Below are 18,734 nucleotides of genomic sequence, written 5' to 3' on the forward strand. Positions count from 1 at the left end.
TATGATAGCAACTATTTAACAGAAATCTGAAAAAGATTTCTCTTTGTAAACACTCTGAGAAAAGCCACATGAAACACCACAGTGAAGAAACTTTAGTTTTTTCCCACAGGATCCATAGTAAAATCTAATCCATAATTGCATCAGATACGTTAATAGTTTATCTAACTCCTGCTTTCAACTGGGTAACCATATATCATCCTATGGAAAATCTTTACTAATTAAATAAAATTGACATTGAACTGTTCTAATGGAAATCAATATACAGCATCTGAGCTATGAGTCAAGAGTAATAGATTAATCAGTGTAAAAAAAAGAATGATGAGAACAAAGAGTTTGATTTCCTAAACTCTACACTGAATGCAATTCCTTTCTAAATTAAGTTCTTTACATTGGAATTAAAATATCTCTGAGTAGCTCATTTTCTTATTCACATCCTTATAACCCCAAATTAAGAAAATGATAGCAAGCAAGATATTAAACCTCCCTATGGATCAATCTAACCATATGCAAAATAAGGAAATTATAAACCAGATGATACCTAAGGTAATAAACAAACCTAATTCTATGCTGCTGTAGAACCTAAAAGGACACAAAGTAAAACTAATGTTTCCATTAGGCTTTTAAAAAATAGATAAGAAGTATTATCTAAATGGTATAGGTCAATTACAAGTATCAAAAAAGTCACTTTTTATTTTTTCAGTGTGGCCAAAATGATTTTCAGATAACTTTTTTCTCCTTGTACATCTCATTCTAGTCCAATCTATAATACTATGTTTTTACTACTGATGGAAAAAACTTTAAATGTCAGTGGTCCCGAATAGGAAGATGGGCATGTCTGTTTTCTATTGAGCTCATGATATAAGCAAAGCATAGAAACTAGAACAAAGCAAACTGTTTTCAGTTAACTTGTTCAGCAGTGATTCTGGATGTTTATCACAAAGAGCATGTGGGTCAAGAGGAAGAGGTGTCATCACAGTTGTGGTCAGACTTCCATAATAAGGAAGTAGGTGTTTTCCTGTGCCCAGACCAGTGGGACGTCTGGAAGGCCTCAGCAGTGTCTCAAAGTAACCAATGTGACCGGAATGAAGATGAGAAGAAGTAGATTAGTAACCCTCTTCAGGAGAACACCATATTTGATTTTATAAGTATGTTTTTTATAGGATTCTCATTTCTGCATCTTTTGGAATTTAGAATAAACTCCTTATTTGTAGATATATACCTCAAAACTAGCAAATTCACTTATTTTAATTCAAAATTAAAAGTAGGCCTCGATTGAAGGACACAGCGCAGTTAGTTCTAAGGAAATGTCAACACGGAATAGAGTAGAAACAGGATTTCTGTTTGCAATCTACATTTTATACCATCATTTGTGATCTTGGATTACACCAGTCATCACATTTTTTTCTACTATATAACCCTCTTAGCACCAGAATGATGCCATGCATTCAGGAGACAGCCAAAACTGCTTTTTTAAACCAATGATTATACTCAGTTGGAAGAATTTATGAATTTTTAAGTGAAAATATTTAGACCACTAATCACCTTGATTCTGAAGCAGTGTCTTGTCTAGTGCAACAGGAAAACAAAGAACGACATTAGCAGAGAGAGAGAGATGTCTAAAATCAGAATTTAGAATAAAAGGCATTCCCATAAGTCATCAACACAGCATAGATAAGGTTATTTTATTTTGATAATAAATTATAATGAGTGATTATATTATTTTTATCAGTGAATATGAGAACTACAGAGAACGAAAACTGTACCACAAACTATTTCATCAGCAAAAATCTTATTTTCGCATTGAAAAAAAAAAGTTTAAAGGTGAATAGAAATGACTATCATTTCACTTTTGACTGATGAACTTCAATATAGATAATTTTTAATTAGAAGCTTGAAAGATAGGAAGCAATTTTAAGGAGTGACAAAGATGACTTGATAGAAAGTATATACTATATTTGATAAATGAATATTATATAAATATACTATGTCATCACAGACAATTATAGTTTAGCTACTAAACAATGATATAACATTAAATTTTAAAAAATTAATTCAAAGTAAAGTAAAACAAAATATATATTTATTCCCTTTTCTTTATCATTTCAATGCTAGGCAAATGAACCTGCTATTCAATAAACCATATTAAAAATACCTTGGGTCCTTTTATTCAGTCTGAGTAAGAACAAGTAACTCGACATGTTTTTAATAATTCAGAATAATGGTCCTAGAGAAGGATACCTAATCTGAATTTCAAATTTCAAGTTAATATGCCTTCTAAAAAGTAGTATTTGTTAGCCTATATACTATACCTTACTTGACTATACATATTTAGCGACCCACTCTATACAACTAGTAAGATAAGAGGTATCCAAGTAAAAAGATAATTATAATTCATAGTATTATGAACATACTCTCTTCAATACTCTGAGTAGTTCCAGATATAATTATGTATGTATGATGTCCTCTCTGAAAGTAGCGATATTGAGATATGTAAAGGTCAGAAATCACTGGATTAAAACCATGCTCCTGAATAGCCTCATTCTTAGGAAATACATACTGAAGTATTCTGAGTAAAGGGACATGATGTATTTCACCTAGTTACAAATGGCTTAGAATAAAATATATAAATGGATATCTGTATACACATACATATACATATGTAAATGGACAAAGAATGATAAAACAAGCAGGTCGAATGTTAAAAACTAATGAATCCGGATAAAGAGCAAAAGATCTCCATAATATTTTTGCAACTTTTCTATAAATTCAAAATTATTTCAAAATACAAATTAAAAAAAACTTCTATGCAAGATTTTAACCAGTAAATTTACGTCTAAGTGACCTATTAGTTGAAGTTAAACCTATTAAGAGTAAATTTTGTCCAATAATTTTACTACTGTGTAGATAATCATCAACAATGCATAGAATGTACAACTAAAACATGTACAATATCCAAGGCACTACTCTTTAAAAGCCAAAAATCTAGAAATAATCCACAGGTCCACCAGCAAAAAAATGGATAAATTGTGATATATTAAATGGAATACAATATAAATGTATTCAGCAATATAAATGAATACACAGAATTGCATATAAACAGAGGAATGACTCTCACAAACTAATGTTCAGTGATGATAGAAGCCAGATATAAAAGAATTTATACTGTATCATTCTTTTTAAATAAAGTTCCAGGCAAAACAAAGCTATGGTATTTAACGTCAGGCTAGGAGGTGCTGCCTGGGTGAGAAAGTGTGAGGAGCTGCGGGAGTGCTCACAGCATCGCCCTGATTGACTGGGTGGCAGTTACACGGGGTGTTTACTCCGATGATCCATTGAGCTTTATGGTTATGTTATCTTTTAATGAAAAAAATTAAGTGTCTTTTTGGCCTATTGAGTTTATGCTGTCAAATTATTTTTAAAAAGCATACAAAAAGTACAGGAAAAAAAGTGTTTTTTGATTTTTAGAATTTCTCAAAGTCAAGAAAACATTACAAAGTATTTTTTAAACAGCACGATTTTTAATTATTCTACAAATTTAAAAGTTCTTATTTTTAACTATAGCACCTCAAATAAGATAACAAGAGAAAAGTGGAATTTTTCAATGCAAAATGAATGTATATTTGCCCTCTGGACTTTAACGTCCTTCTCTCAGAATGATATCAAGGGCTAAGGGAAACTATGAGCAAGAATACATATATCTAAGCAGAAACTGCTAAGGTGAACATATAATCTTAATTAAACACTATCGGTAATCTTTAAAAAGTCATTGCTTTTGTACTCTACATCCTATTCACAGCAAATCTTTGACCTTCTTAATGGCTATTTCTAATAGTCACTTTCAGGCCTGGTTTTATTCCCAGAAGGAAAGTGCGATTCTCCAGATGCTCACTTTTACACAACAATAAGAAATTGCAAATAAGGTTCACCGAAAGTGTTATATTCTTATTAATTGGTAGTACTACAGAGATAAGGCAAACTGATATTTTTGAGTGTGTCTATTCTTGGTTCTCTAAATTCATTGCATATTCTATATATATTAAACTATTTTCTTGTGGCTAACTTTCTTTAAATTTTCTCCTGTAAAGTGGTCCCTAAAAAAACCCTTTAAAATCAATTCTTCATCAACTTTCTTCACTGGAAATACAATATTTGAATATGACTATACTAATTCAGAAGAAAGTTCAGACTCAAAATTTTATTATTCCAGTATTAATTATCTTTCTTGGAGTGGAAAAAAAATTGTCACACATGGACAAAAGAGACTCAAAAATAATTCAAGGAATAGTCTAATTTAAGTAGTTACAGAGGGTTCCCTAGTTATATGTTAACTTCGGGGATTTCCTAAGGCCAAAGGAAGGGAGACCAAAAGAATACCCAGGGAGATCTGAGTGGCATGCAGGTTGATAGCATGTATTCCTCTCCGGGACTGCAAGAATTGCCAATTACCAAACAATTCAAATATCCATCAGCAAGAGAGTGAACAAATTGTGGTGTATTAAATGGAATCCTATACAGCAATAAAAATGAATGAGTAAAGCAAACACATGAAAATAGGAATGACTCTCACAAACATCTAAGCCTACAATATCCTTTTAGAAGAATTCCCAACTTAACCCACTTCTTCCCACTAAGAATCTGAATGATTGGTAAGAGTTCACAATTTCAATTTTTTTAAAAAGGTAATGCTCTAAAATCACATCTAATATTGTGTAGCTAAAAGACTTAACAGGCTATATATTTTCAATACTAGGGAACAAGACTTAACAGGCTATCTATTTTCAATATGGGGGACCAAAACAATTCAAACTCTAATATCTACAAGATTCAAGAGCTCTCTTATGCTATCTGAAAGAGTTGCTATCAAGATGATCCTATATCCATTATGTGATTTACACTGAGAATCAGAAAAGTAAGTCTATCATTGAAAAATCAAAGAAATGCCTAGGAAATATTCTATGTACATAACAATAGAAATATATGATGTCCATCACTTTAGTACAGATGTTTAAATCAGTGGCTTTCAGGTTCCATAAGCTAGTTCTGGAGAAGCTAAGTAAAAAAAGGCATAATCAGAGGAGGTTTGCTTAGTATGTGTTAGCACTGGACCAGGTTTAGTTCCAAACAAAACAAAGCTTAGACTCTTGGGCCCAAGGCAAAGAAACATACAAATAGTACAAAAATAATAATAATTTAAAAAGCAAGACAATCGTGTAATCAAAAAGCTGGTTTTAGAAGTTCTGAAACGTTGGTTTTAAAAGGTTTCTTAATAAAAATATTTGGAATTGAAACCAATATATTAGAAATGTATTAAAATGAGCACACTATAAGGATGCATAAATGTCACTCCAAAATTAATCAGCCATTCGTTAGTAACATATCAATATATCACGGCAGAAAATTTTGCTTTGCAAACAAAGGACACTGATCTCACCTGATTTCATTTTCATACTGTGGGGACAGTCTACCTGAATTCTGGTAAAAGCTTTTCAGGAAAGAGGGGGCAGTGAAGGAAGGGGCAGAGAAGGAAGTGTGAAGACTTGGAAGGCTGGAAGAAGAATAACTCTCCTTGTGCATGCGCCGAACTGATGGAAGAATGCTGAGTACAGAAAACACAGCAAGTTTGTCTTAATTTATATTTTGGCAAAATCTTCATTCGCTATGAAAAAGCATATTTACAGGTTCTCGCTATTAATTTAATCTTCCTTTAAAGGCTCAGGACTGGATCTTATATGGAAAGAAAAAGAAAAAGGAGCATGCAGTTCACTATTTAAACTGTGACCTGGTTTCACCTTTCACAAATCGAATTCCTCCTCGTCTATGCAGTATATGTTTGTCTCTAAAGCTTTTTAAACAATTTTAGGACAAAAAAGTGTTTGTTTTTACACACAAAAGATACTTCAGTAGGAAAAAAAAAAAAATAGGAAAGCACAAATAATTACAGGAAACAAGTTCCAGTAGAAAAACACAATTATCGGTAGTTCAAAGACTCAACTATTTTAAAGATATAAACTCTTCTAAAAATTTAAGGACAGCGTGTTTAGTTGTTGGAAGTTATCATAATACCTTTGGCCTAACAAACATTAAAGTTCATGTTCCTTCCTGCAGCCTGTGGAATTGCACAGCCATGTTTTATCTACATCCCTAACTTACCAATGCTGCTCTTTTTTTTTTTAGAAGATTCTTTTCCTAGCAAGTTTTTACAATGATATGAATAACATCTTTGACAGAAATTATTTGAATTTATACATTATAAAATGCAGAAAGCATAAGGAAGAATAGAAACAGCATTTATAGTTTAAAATAATGTTTTAAATTCTTGAAAATAATTTTTCCTGGAAAAAAGATTTATTGCCTTGGATAAATATAAAGAATCATAAAAAAGTCTTGATTTACACATGAATTCTTAATCCCTTCCATAAAAGAAAATCTGAGGATATTTAATTCTGTTGATTTACTTTGTTTTTCTATATCCTAAATACCTTATTTTTAAATATCAAATCATTCAAAAAACAATAAGAATAAAGTTGCATCCTTAAGAGAAATGCTGGTAAATTTGGTAACAATGTAAAAATTAACCTCTTTTTACTTAGAGTTCTGGGTTTTTTTTATTTGTTTATTTATTTGTTTCTCTAACTGGCATCAGTATCAGACCCTGTTCCTGTAACAAACTCATAGGGAAAGAAGAAAAACAAACTTAACTCTAGGATATAAACTCTGAACTATGTTGCACAGTAAAAAGTACAATCATTCTAGAATTCTAGGTTTACCACCTTTATTATTTTTTAACAAATGCCAAACAATTTTATTTTTTAAATATCATAGAAGATAATTCCTAATGGACACTGCCTGTCAATTATGGTATGTGTATTCTTTATAGATATCACTTTATTCTAAATAAAATTTTTGATAATTTTATTATTTGGCCTTAATTTATAACAAAATAAAATATGGCCAATTTTTGTCTCATATATTAAGGTAATTTAGGTAATTTTTTTTAACCCTTGTGTTTTATAGTAGGCTAACAGGAAGTTCTACTGTTATGTTATTTTCCAATTTGCTGACTTTGTTTCATTAGAGCCATCATCAAGAAGACACTGAGTAACGTGTTGTCAGCAAAAATTTCAGGCAAAATCACATGCACAATATCTTGTTTTTTGTTTTTCTGGGGGAAAAAAATGTTTCTGTCCAAAATGCTTTAACTCAGTTCTTTGGATGTACCTTAAATCTTGCCTTGTCTTCCTTAGTAACTTAAGGTTTTTATAATTTTATTTTTTATGGTCTTTCTAAAAACTAAATGTTGGCTATAGTATGAAGTCACAATAAATCTTGACTCCCCAGTGATCAAAACAGGTTGGCAGGAGAATTTTATTTCACATTCCCGAGAAAGGTTTGGACTCACCTGCACTGTTCGATGGAGCTCTGCCTCAGGAGAGGGGAGCGAACACTGTGAGCCCTCCCATCCTGTAAATTCAGCTTTCTCCTCGTGCTTGAAGGTGGGTGGCTGAACGTGTGTGCCCGTCTTCGAAACTGTGGGGAGTCGGAATCCTCTTCAGGGAACGTCTGCCAAGCTGAGGACAGTGGGGAGGCTGGTGGTGTCCCTGGTGGAGAGTCTCCTGGTGAGTAGTCCTGAAAAGCAAGCAAAAGTGAGGTCTTCCTTTCCTATGAGGATCATAGCAGACCTGCTTAAACACAGAGCTCACAAGTGACAGGGTGCCTCTTCTTCCTCCTGAGTCATGACAAAACTGTTTTTTTTTTTTTAACTCAATCCATGCTGAAGGTTAATCAGTGTCAACACAACCCATTTCTTCTGATAAGCAGCTGTAAGACAGCATCCATAAAGATAGGCTGGAAAGTGAAAAGGATGATAAGAAAAGGTATTCTTTTCCTTAGCTCTTTGTAGTAAAATGCTATAGCTACTGTACTTTTCTCATTGTCGCCAGAAAGATGAAAAGAGATCATGACCAAAAGAGGGTGGCATCTGCGTTTATGTAGCTAATGATTTCCGTGACCTATGGGTCACATGCTTCCTGTACTGTCAAAACAGTATCACAACGCTGAAGTGTCCAAGTCTCATGGCAAAGCCTTCAGGAAAATAAAGCCTGTTAAGTATCTTCCTTCGTCGTGGATGTTTCTATCCAACTACATGTTCTCTGCTGAAACATTTTTTTAAAAGACATGAAAAACAGGAAATGAATGAAAAGTGAGTTATGCTGGAATGCATTTCATATTGCATGGGTAGACATCATAAATCTTTCAATTTAGACAAGTATGCTGTTTATACTTTCCAGAACAAGTACAACTGTAGAAACGTTTAGCTTGATAAACAAGAGTTAGGGCTAGAAAGACTCACAGCTGGACTAAGTCATCAATTTCATCAATAAAAACTTTAATAAAAATATTTTAATATTTTTCCATTAAAAAATGCATTGCATATGCCTCACGTTACATGTTGCATGATACAGGAAACAGGAAACCAATTGTCTATGTGATAAAGAAGAGCGTAATATTGCAGTTAGAATGGTTAAAAATGGGGGAGGTGTAACATGAGGAGAAAACAAAAGATAAAAAGGTCACTGTACAACTGTGGTAATTACATGGCTCATTTTTCTATGGCTTTGGATCAATAGTTGCTCAAATACTATCCTCCAAAGCATACTAAATCCAAACAGTTAAAAAGCCTGCAAGAGCAGTTAGCCTGCAAGGGATGTGTTCTCTCTCACCATGAGAAAGCTTCAGCTGAATAAAGAGCAACATGCTTATAACCAGAGTCTTCTTATTTAAAAAAAAAAAAAGCCTCAAATATTTACTTTTTTTAAATTGTAAAGGACTCAGAACAAAATCACTAAGCATGCCTATTACCATGTCAGTGCTGGATTGTGCCGAGTTGCAATTAGTGCTAAAAGAAGGAACTCCGCTTAGATACCTTCTCTGAAGCAAGACTGTTGGACCGTTCAAAGCTGTCCATACTTCCCAGCCGGCCTCTCATTCTGTTTGCTCCCTGAGTGAAGAGAATAAAATTAAATCATTCATATGGTTTGAATTTTTACCTCTTTATGTTAGCGATAAATTGATCCTTTTGTGGCTCACTCAAATGTGCTGGCAGTATTAACAGCCATTCTAGCATAGTAAATAGAACAACTCGATTTACTTACATTATTCCTAAATCAGCCATTAGATAACTAGATACTCAAACCAAGCTCCGTGAAGTTATTCTGTTACAAGGTCAGTGTTATTTGGCCATACAATTGGGATATCCCCATAAAAATCAGTGAGAGCTCCATTAACTTTGAGTCTCATACGGATAAACACCAACATGGAAGGTACAGTACAACTGACCATTACAGTGATAAAGAAAATGGTTTAATACCTATATCCTCCCCACAACCTAGGTTACAAATATCATAATTCACATTACAGGATCACAATAAACACAGGTTAAGAAAAAGAAACTGCATCCTAAAACGTATGCATTTAGCGTCATTCATTATTCCATAATGCAAAACTACTTCAACAAAGCATTTCTCTCTAGAGGACTAAATAACAGTCCACTTCAATACTGGTGAATTGGTTACTTTTCTTTACACATAATCCTTTGGAATAGAATTCATAGATGACCTAAGAAGTAGGAACCTAAGAGATCATCTCACATATTTTCTTCACTTTATATAGGAAGAAAATGAAGGCAACTATTCAAAGGAAGAGGATGAAAAGGCAGGCTGTGGACCACATCATACAGAAGGTCTTAACAGACAAAATACAGACAGGATTCTCTGTCACTCTAAAACACATGGAAAGGTTCTAAAAAGAATAACTAGAAATACAAGTCAAGTCAGTGTGACAGTGACTCTACAAAATGAAAAATGTAAAATATGTATATAGCAGTTTTAAAGTTGGTCTCCATACATTTTCGGATTTAATTTTCTGAGGAAAATGCGTTAAATTTCATTTTAATTTTTAGTCAAAGTAATACTTGCACAAAATTTCAAAAGTCGAATTGTGCTTCCAAGCTTATAATGAAAATGATGGTCACCACCATTCTCTCATACACTGAATCCCATTCTCCAAAAGCAAACACTTAAAATTGTATTGACACCGCTGTTCAGCTTACATTACTATTCCTTAATCTTTTCATTATAGGTATTATCTATTGACTTCTTACCTGGAAGATGAGACTCTAGTATTCTTACTTCGTTACCCACCCGCAAACACACTCTCACCTGAGCTACATAGTTGACTATTATTACAACCATAACTTGTACAATTTGTCTTCATAGAGCTATCTGCTTCAGTGACCACTAATGTATTACGAAAGTCACCAACAGATCTCAGTATGGTCAAACATCACATAACCCATCAACTATAATTGTTTCTTTTTCTTTGAGCTACCCTTTATGAAGACTTCTGTCTTCCTGTCCCAGTCTGGACTGGTTGCAATTTAGGCTTGCTGAATAAATTATCCCAGTATTTTCCTTGACTGTTAACCTAGAAGTTTCCTTTACTGCTATCCTATGTTGGAATTTCTGTTTCCTTGACCCTATGTCTTTCTCTTTTTTAGTTACTTCCTCATTTTAGTAGAGCACATTCCAAGTGCTTTCTGAGAAAGGGGGATGGCAAGTAAATTTTTTTTACATGTCTTTAAATGTCATTATTCTGTGCTTTGTACTTCATTAATGGTGTGGCTGAATACATAATTGTGGTTAGAAACTTTCCTTCAGCATTGCTCAAGTGTCTTCTGGCACAGAGGTCAAAAGTCATTGTGATTCTTGAGCCTTTGTATGACCCGCTATTTCTATCTGGAACAGAATCTAAGTTTACCCTTGGGCATCCTGAAATTTCACAATGATGTCCTTTGGCAGGGCTCTATTCAGTCACTCTATTATTCCTATTCCTGAGCCCATTAAAGCTGAAAACCTGTCCATTAGCTCTGAGATATTTCTAAAATGATTTCTTTGAAAGTTTCTGCATGTATGTTTTCTTTCCATTTGGCTTGGGATCTTCAGACTGCTCCTTTAAATTTTTACTCTGTTCTCCTGTTTTCCATTTCTTTGTCATTTTATTTTACTTTCTGGAGGATTTTTTTCAACTTTAGCTTCCTGAATTTTTCTTCTTATGTCTACTATCAGAATGGTTTAAGAGTTTTTTTCTCATTCTCAATGACCGTTTTATATTTATGGTAGCCTATCTTGTTTCATAGAAGCAATATTTACTCTTATCTATGGATATTAATTATAGATTTATATCTCTGGTGGTCCCCTAAATAACAATTATATCAACAATAAAATTAATAGCTGCATTTAATATTACTGAATGCCTATCATGTGCCATATACTATGTTAAGTATTTTACCCTGCATTATCTCATTTAATCCTCACAAATATACTATGAGGTAGGTATAGTTTTTAGCTCAACTTTACAGATAAGGAGACTGAATTTCTGATAGATTATGTTGCCAAAGTTAACACTGCTAAAGTACAGAGCAGCAATTTGAACCCAGGAAGTACAATTTAAAAGTCAAGTTCTTGAGCTCTTACTCAATACTCCCTCCTGAAGACAGAGCTTTGTGAAAGAAAAATTACCAATAAAGCTAACTAGCCTACAATGGGTAAGTATAATTTTGCAAATGTCTTAGAACTTGATCAAGGCTCTTTAAGTTCTTCAGGTCTATACTATAATATGGCATACCTCCAATAATAAACTATATTTGTGGCTAACAAATTATTGGATCAATGTGTGTGGCCAAGAGGTAAATATTGTAAGGAACATGTCACTTTCTGCTATTTTTAACTTACATGCCTACCTGCCTGGTTATCTTTAACAGGTTATTTGGTCACAATACAGAAAGTAGTCAGATGGGTATGAAACCACTGAATTATCAGAATAGCAACTTAAATCACATATTTTACTCATGATATTTTATCCATGTGTTTGGGTGTATGTATGTGTACACAAAGAAAAACACTTTAAAATTAAACTCTACCACAATCATTAATTCACACATTTCAGCAAGGACAATGGATGTTACTTTGAGGAAAGCATGAAATAAGAACTGTTTTCCAATGATTCACACATTATATTAGTAACTATTCCTTTTTTTGAAAATATATATGTTAATAAATGTATTTTTATATATGTATTTTAAATATATATATATAAATAAATGTTTTAATATATATATTCATTAATAGTTCTCTTTCAGAAAACTTCAACTTAAGAAAAAGCAACAAACAACCAGAATACAAGACTGCCTTTTCACCTTTGAACAGAAAAATTTTTCGGTTTTACCACATTATGATTTGGTAATACATGTGTCAAACCTTTTTCCCTTAGACCCACTTTTTAATTGTTAGTGAGCTGAGCTTCTAAGCTATTTAAAAATGTATCCTATTTCATAAACAATTATAGTTAGTTAAATGAAATTTTTGACATTTAAAAATGAGAGCAATTATGAGCCAAACGTTATGATTGGGGTGTCAATTTTCTCCTATATAACCTAGAGAGAAAAAAAATAAACTGACAAGTTTTAAAAATACACAAAATCCCTATTTTATGTAACCTTTAAAACAACATGGGTAGCTGCCAACCTTCTCAGTAAGTCTTTTCTGCTGCACATGATGCAAGCGAGATGTTATTAGGTCACATAATTTATGGCACTTGGCAACTTTTGGGACACAAAAGCTACAGTATCTACCTTGACCAAAATAGACTGGCTATGCCCTTGCTTAAACAGTCATGACAGTCATTCAAGGCTATGGAAGCGGCACTTCAAAGCCAGCTGGGCAAGTATTGTGCAGAAGCCAAGGTACTAAATGGTGATAAAGAGAGTAATACTCTAAACACCCTTTTGTCATGTGGTAAATGACAGAGGTTTCAGAGCTCTCACTGTTCGTACCACCTCATATCTATGGTGTGATACTTTCCTAACTGACATGTCATCCTCATAGTAATGTGAGGTAAGCTGGTATTACTATGCCCATTAAACAGATAAGGAAACTATGGCTTAGAAAAGGCAAATAATTTGTCCAAAATCATAAATATAAAATCTGCTAGGGCAAGCTCTTGAATTCATCTCCCCTACTTAAGGAGAGAGAAGGAGGGAAGGAAAGAAGGAAGGAAGGAAGGAAAGAAGGAAGGAAGAAGGAAGGAAGGAAGGAAGGAAGGGGAAGGAAGGAAGGAAGGAAGGAAGGAAGGAAGGAAGGAGAAAGAAGATAACTAATAAATTTTGAAGGAAAAAAGGTAGGAAAGTTTTATGAAAAGTTTCATTAACACACTTCTGAGAAATCTCCTGGATGCTCTTTCCTAGATTATGTTTTCTGCTGATAAAATAATAGCAGTGACAGCTGACCATGCTTGCTGCAGGCCTTTTATTAGAATTAAAAGAATTGTAATTATGAAGAAAAAAATCTATAAAACTATTTTTGAGTTCTAGCAAAGAAATAGAAATTAGAACACCATATATCAGAAGTTACTAAATCCTAATGCTCTATTACACTTGACTTTTGACTTTGACACTTTTGAAGATAACGGGCTAATTTTCTGTAGACTGTACCTCAATTGGGGTTTGTTGGTGTTTCCTCATGAATAGATTCAGTACTATCCTTTCGGCAGGAATACCACAGGAAGGGGGCTGTATTCTTTGTATCTGGTGTCCCACTGCTGATGATGTTCAGTTTGATCATTCCATTAAGGTGGTGTCTGCCAGCCTTCTCCATTGTAAAGTTACTATTTTCCCTTTATAATTAAGAGTACTAATTAAATCCAGCAAATATACTTATCCTCCTCAAACTTTCAATGTATTCATTTTTCATGTCAGAATAAAGTCATGGTTTCTTATTTTATATAAGAGGTTATGATCTGTTGCTATCATTTATTTTGATGCTCATATTGTCTCAGATGTCACCAGTGGGAGACCTTCAGAGTTTTCATGTCTTTATGACATATCATCATTTTTCTTTGAGCACTTCTAGAATTACTATCTAGACTACCAAGATGCTCAGACTTATCTTGTACTTACCCTGCAGTCCTGGAATTAGCCATTTCTCCCAGGATCTTGATTCCATCTTGAAGAATGATATACAGAAATCAAAATCTGGGTGCTAGGTGTCACCCAACAAGGCTTAATTTATTATGTTATGTGTTGAAAAGCTATTCCCAGCTCCTATCAGTGGACAGAGCCAGGAACCATATGTACACATTTACATACACAGAGCGCACACACATACATACACACACAGATGCTCACACATGTTAATACATATATATGTATAATATTACATACAAAATTCCATGGCTCAAAAAGATAGATAGGTAGGTAGGTAGGTAGGTAGGTAGGTAGATAGACAGACAGACAGATAGATGATAGATAGATAGATAGATAGATAGATAGACAGACAGACAGATGATAGATCGTTAACCAAGATTTCATACTGTTACCTCTGAGTTGAATCAGTTATTCTAATCTTTCCCTTTTCATCTCTGTAATTCCCTTCTCCTGGAATCTCACTATCCTTAATAAATTTACACATCTGATCAGTCCCGAGTACGTGACCAATCTCTACAATTGCCACCTCACAGACATTCTCCTCATCTTATTCAGGTTCTAACACCCCACGCTGGGGCTGCCACCCCACACATGGTCACCATCCTCACTCTGCTCTGAATCTAACTCTTTGTTTCAGGCACCTTGAATGCTTTCTCCACTGCGCTCTGCTTCTGACACCTTGGATGGGCCATTCCTCTGTTGGCATGGCCTCCTTGCCCATTCAAGCTCTAACTTTCAGAACCAGGTTGCCTTCCTCAGCTGACACCCTCCTCACCATGCTCAGGTGTCAGCACATTGCCCTGGGCCACCCCACCAATGTACCCTAATAGGCTCTGTCTCCCTGCTCTGAGCCACTGTGGCTCCCCCGATCTCCAGCCACATGGCATCTACCTTGCCTTATTTCCGCTAACAGCATTAAGGCAAAATTGTCCAGGAAGAGGAAAATGAAGGGAAAGAGAAATCGCTTTGCTTATTTTTAAATAGAATACTTCTTTTCTCCAAATTTACTAAAAGGAATAAATTTTTGTCAACTTATACTGAAATAAGCAAAGGAGGGCTTCTTTATAACTTTATGTGGCAAATGATAAAAAGTTCCGACAATACTGGGCATCAGTATTCTATTTTCCCTTTTCTATACATATACGTCTACTACTAAATCTCTATTTCTCAAATTCAGATAAGCACCAGAATAAATATAGATCTGATAATAAAACTTAGTTTGAGAGATTGTTTTAAATAAATGTTAACTAAATTAAGTTATCTTAGTTTTTTTAAGGAAATCTTCTGTGAGCCAATTGAGAACGAAGCCAAGCAGTTAGAAAACATAGATATTAATATCTAGAAGAGTCTCAGTGTGATCTTACCCTTGAGAAGATATTTTCCAATGAACTAGTAAAGGATCTCTTAGCTTTATTTTTCAGAATGTCAAGTTTGAACCTTCCACTGCTTGCTGTATTTTCTGGTATTGTACTATTCAAAATAGTCTAGAGAAAGAAAATCATAAATTTTAGTCAAAAATACTCAAGGTTAAATGAAGTTTTAAAGACAAGCTTATAACTAAGCTATTAAAGGTACAAGAATTCTTATGTAGCTCTATTAAGGAGTAATAACTTAGGTTCCGCACTGTGAACACACAGATTATGAAGAATGGGATTTAATTTTTAATACTGTAAGTAATAAAAAAAAGACAGCAACAAAATCTTTCCTTTATGTTTTTTGTTTCCACCGATATGGTCCTTCTACACTTAACAAAAATTACACTTCAGATGTCCATTTTTACTACTATTTTGATTACCAACTATAACAACTTTTCAAGTTGTATATTTGTATCTAAATGACCAAGGAAAACACAGGAAATATGTTTCAATAAACAAAGCTGGATTTTGCTAATGCTCCTAGTCAATTCCATTTCCATTTGTGAGTGGGTCATTTCTCTTTTAGATCGACAAGTATTCAATGATAGTGCTAAATTCTATGAGAATCTACAATGAATATGTCCACTTTGCTAGTTCTCTCTCTATTCCGTCCCATTGAACTGAGAAGCTACTATGTATATTACATGAGTCTTAGTGCCAGGAAATTTCCAAGAGAGAAACCTTATCATTTGCTGGGGGAGGGAATATATTTACATTAAGCAACAACACGAAGCAGCATGTAAGCATCAAACCTGGAAGCATTAAGATCAATTGTGGGTCTCGGTGATCAAGAAGAAAAGGATAGGTGAGATTCAGACAAGTAGCAAAAAAGGGGTTGAAGACATTCCTAGAACAGGGGACGGTGTCAGCAAAATCATACAGACCAGTGCTCAGGGCACAGGGAGTCAGGCTGAAACAGAGGGAAGCAGTGGAAGGTAACTTGGGAAAGTGAAGATAGAGATAAAACCTTGAAAAGGAAGAATGACTGATCAAAATTTATATAAGTAGAGGAGCATCCCTGTGAAAGTAATGTTTGGGGGAGATATATCTAAAAGGAGTATCTAAAAATCACCTAAAGAACAAGGAAATCAGAGACTGAGAGACCAGACTGGAGGCGTTGGCACAGTCCAAGAAGTTACTAATAAAAGAAATATGACCTCCATCAAGGAAGGAAAGGAAACAATGGATATGCATGTGGGCTGGACTGGGCTTGAGGAGTTTATGAAGGACTGGGATGACTTGTTACTCTAAGGCTTTTAGGAAATGACACAACCTAAATAGGAAGAAATAGTATTAGCACTTAATCCCTAACACAGTAACTGCTTGGTAAATACCAGGCAGATGAATGGAAGGAAGAGGTGCGGGGAAAGGAGGGAAGAAAGGGAGAGAGGAAGGGAAAAAGAGGGGAAAACTGTTTAAAAAAAAACCTGGACCATCTTCTTACACCATAGACAAGAATAGATTCAAAATAGATTAAAGGCTTAAATATAAGACCTCAAACCATAAAACTTCTAGAAGAAAAAACGTAGGCTGTAAACTCTCTGATGTTACTAACAGTAATTTATTTTCAGCTATATCTCCTCGGGCAGGGAAACAAAAGAAAAAATAAACAAATAGAGCTACATCAAACTAAAAAGTTTTTGTACAGCAAAGGAAACCACCAACAAAACGAAAAGACAGCCAACTGAATGGGAGAAGATATTTACTTATGATACAAAAGATAAGATAATTTTACCTTATGATAAGAGGTTACTATCCAAAATATATAAAGAACTCATATAACGCAACAACAAAAAAACAAACAATCCAATTAAAAAATGGGCAGAAGACTTGAACAGATATTTCTCCAAAGAGGAAATACAGGTGGCCAATAGACATACGAAAAGATGCTCAAGGTCACTAATCATCAGAGAAATGCAAATTAAAACCATAATGAGATATCACCTCACATCTGTCAAAATGGCTATTATCAATAAATCAAAGAACTATAAGTGTTGGAGAGAATGTGGAGAAAAGGTAACTCTCAAGCACTGTTGGGACAGCGAATTGGTAAAGCCACTATGGAAAACATTCTGGAGGTTTCTCAAAAAATTAAAAATGGATATATCTTTGACCCAGCAATTGTACTTCTGGGTATTTATCCAAAAACAAAAAAAAAAACAAAACAAAACGATAATTCATAAAGGTCTATGCAACCCTATATTCATGGAAGCACAATTTACAATAACCAAGATATGAAAGCAACCTAAATACCCATCAACAGATGACTGGATAAAGAAGTTATATTTTATATATATAATGGAATATTACTCAGCCATTAAAAAATGAAATCCTACCATTTGCAATGACATAGATGGACCTAGAGGTTATTATGCTGAGTGAAATAAGTCAGACAGAGAAAAATACCACATGATTTCACTTATATGTGGAATCTAAGGAACGAAAAGAATAAACTAACCAAAAACAGACCCACAAATATAGAGGACAATCTGGGGATGGCCAGAGGGGTGGGGGTTGGGGGACTGGAGGAATGAGATGAAGGGTTAAAGAAGTACAAATTAGTAGTTGATAGATGGTCATGGGGATGGGGAATACAGCATAAAGAATGCAGTTAGCATTAATGTAATGGCTAGGCGGAGAGTCAGAAGAGAGAAAGGCAATTAGGGGGATTGTTTTATCAACTGTATAAATGTTTAACCAAAATACTGTATACTTGAAACTAATAATAAAGAAAAGTATAACGAGAGAAAAAAATCTCTTCCTCTATAATCTTTACTGCCCTCCATCACAAAGAAGATGTACATCACAACTTACATTCTTTTGTCCTTCTGGTCAACATCACTATCACCACCAGTGACTGATAAAAGCAAACCCATGAACAGATTTTAGTCTTTATGATTCTTGACTTTCCTATATCACTGACCATTGTTGATCTTCTTATGTCAACTTTTCTCCTACCTTGGTCACCTACTATAATAAATCTTTTTAAGTCTCTTTCTACCCCATTATTTCCTTTCAGTTCTTTTCACTGGCTCCATTTTTATTCACTCATTACCTGAAATATGGGTGTTACTCAGCACATGCCCCTTTGACTTCAAATCTATGCCAAAGCCCATTGTCTTCCATACTTATACTATCAACTCAAATTCCTCCATGGGCACCAAATCCTTTCTTCCTAATTAAATATCAAACACATTTCCTAAGTTAAAGTCTTATTTCCATCCCTTGCCCCACTCTTGTCTTCTTTCTGTATTTTCTAGTCCAATTCTCCAAAATCTGAA

The 18,734-nt window shown here is 34.1% G+C and overlaps 1 protein-coding gene across 5 annotated transcripts in view; it reads right to left on the bottom strand.

The window, feature by feature from the left end:
* The window catches only part of TBC1D4 (TBC1 domain family member 4), a 166,719-nt gene that overhangs the window by 29,159 nt on the left and 118,826 nt on the right, over positions 1-18,734 (bottom strand). For 3 of the 5 annotated variants that reach the window (XM_039886860.1, XM_039886859.1, XM_039886861.1), the window contains exons 8-10: positions 15,403-15,522; positions 8,924-8,998; positions 7,400-7,626 (exon numbers count right to left, since the gene is read on the bottom strand). In XM_039886860.1, the coding sequence (XP_039742794.1) occupies positions 7,400-7,626; positions 8,924-8,998; positions 15,403-15,522 (422 nt within the window). Of the gene's footprint in view, positions 1-1,542; positions 1,567-5,431; positions 5,597-7,399; positions 7,627-8,923; positions 8,999-13,546; positions 13,723-15,402; positions 15,523-18,734 lie in introns of those variants that run through there. The other 2 variants (XM_039886863.1, XM_039886862.1) reach the window with 2 other exon arrangements.

This window comes from Pteropus medius, unplaced genomic scaffold (genome assembly GCF_902729225.1).
Source record: "Pteropus medius unplaced genomic scaffold, Ma_sr-lr_union100, whole genome shotgun sequence".
Taxonomy (NCBI): Eukaryota; Metazoa; Chordata; class Mammalia; order Chiroptera; family Pteropodidae; genus Pteropus; species Pteropus medius.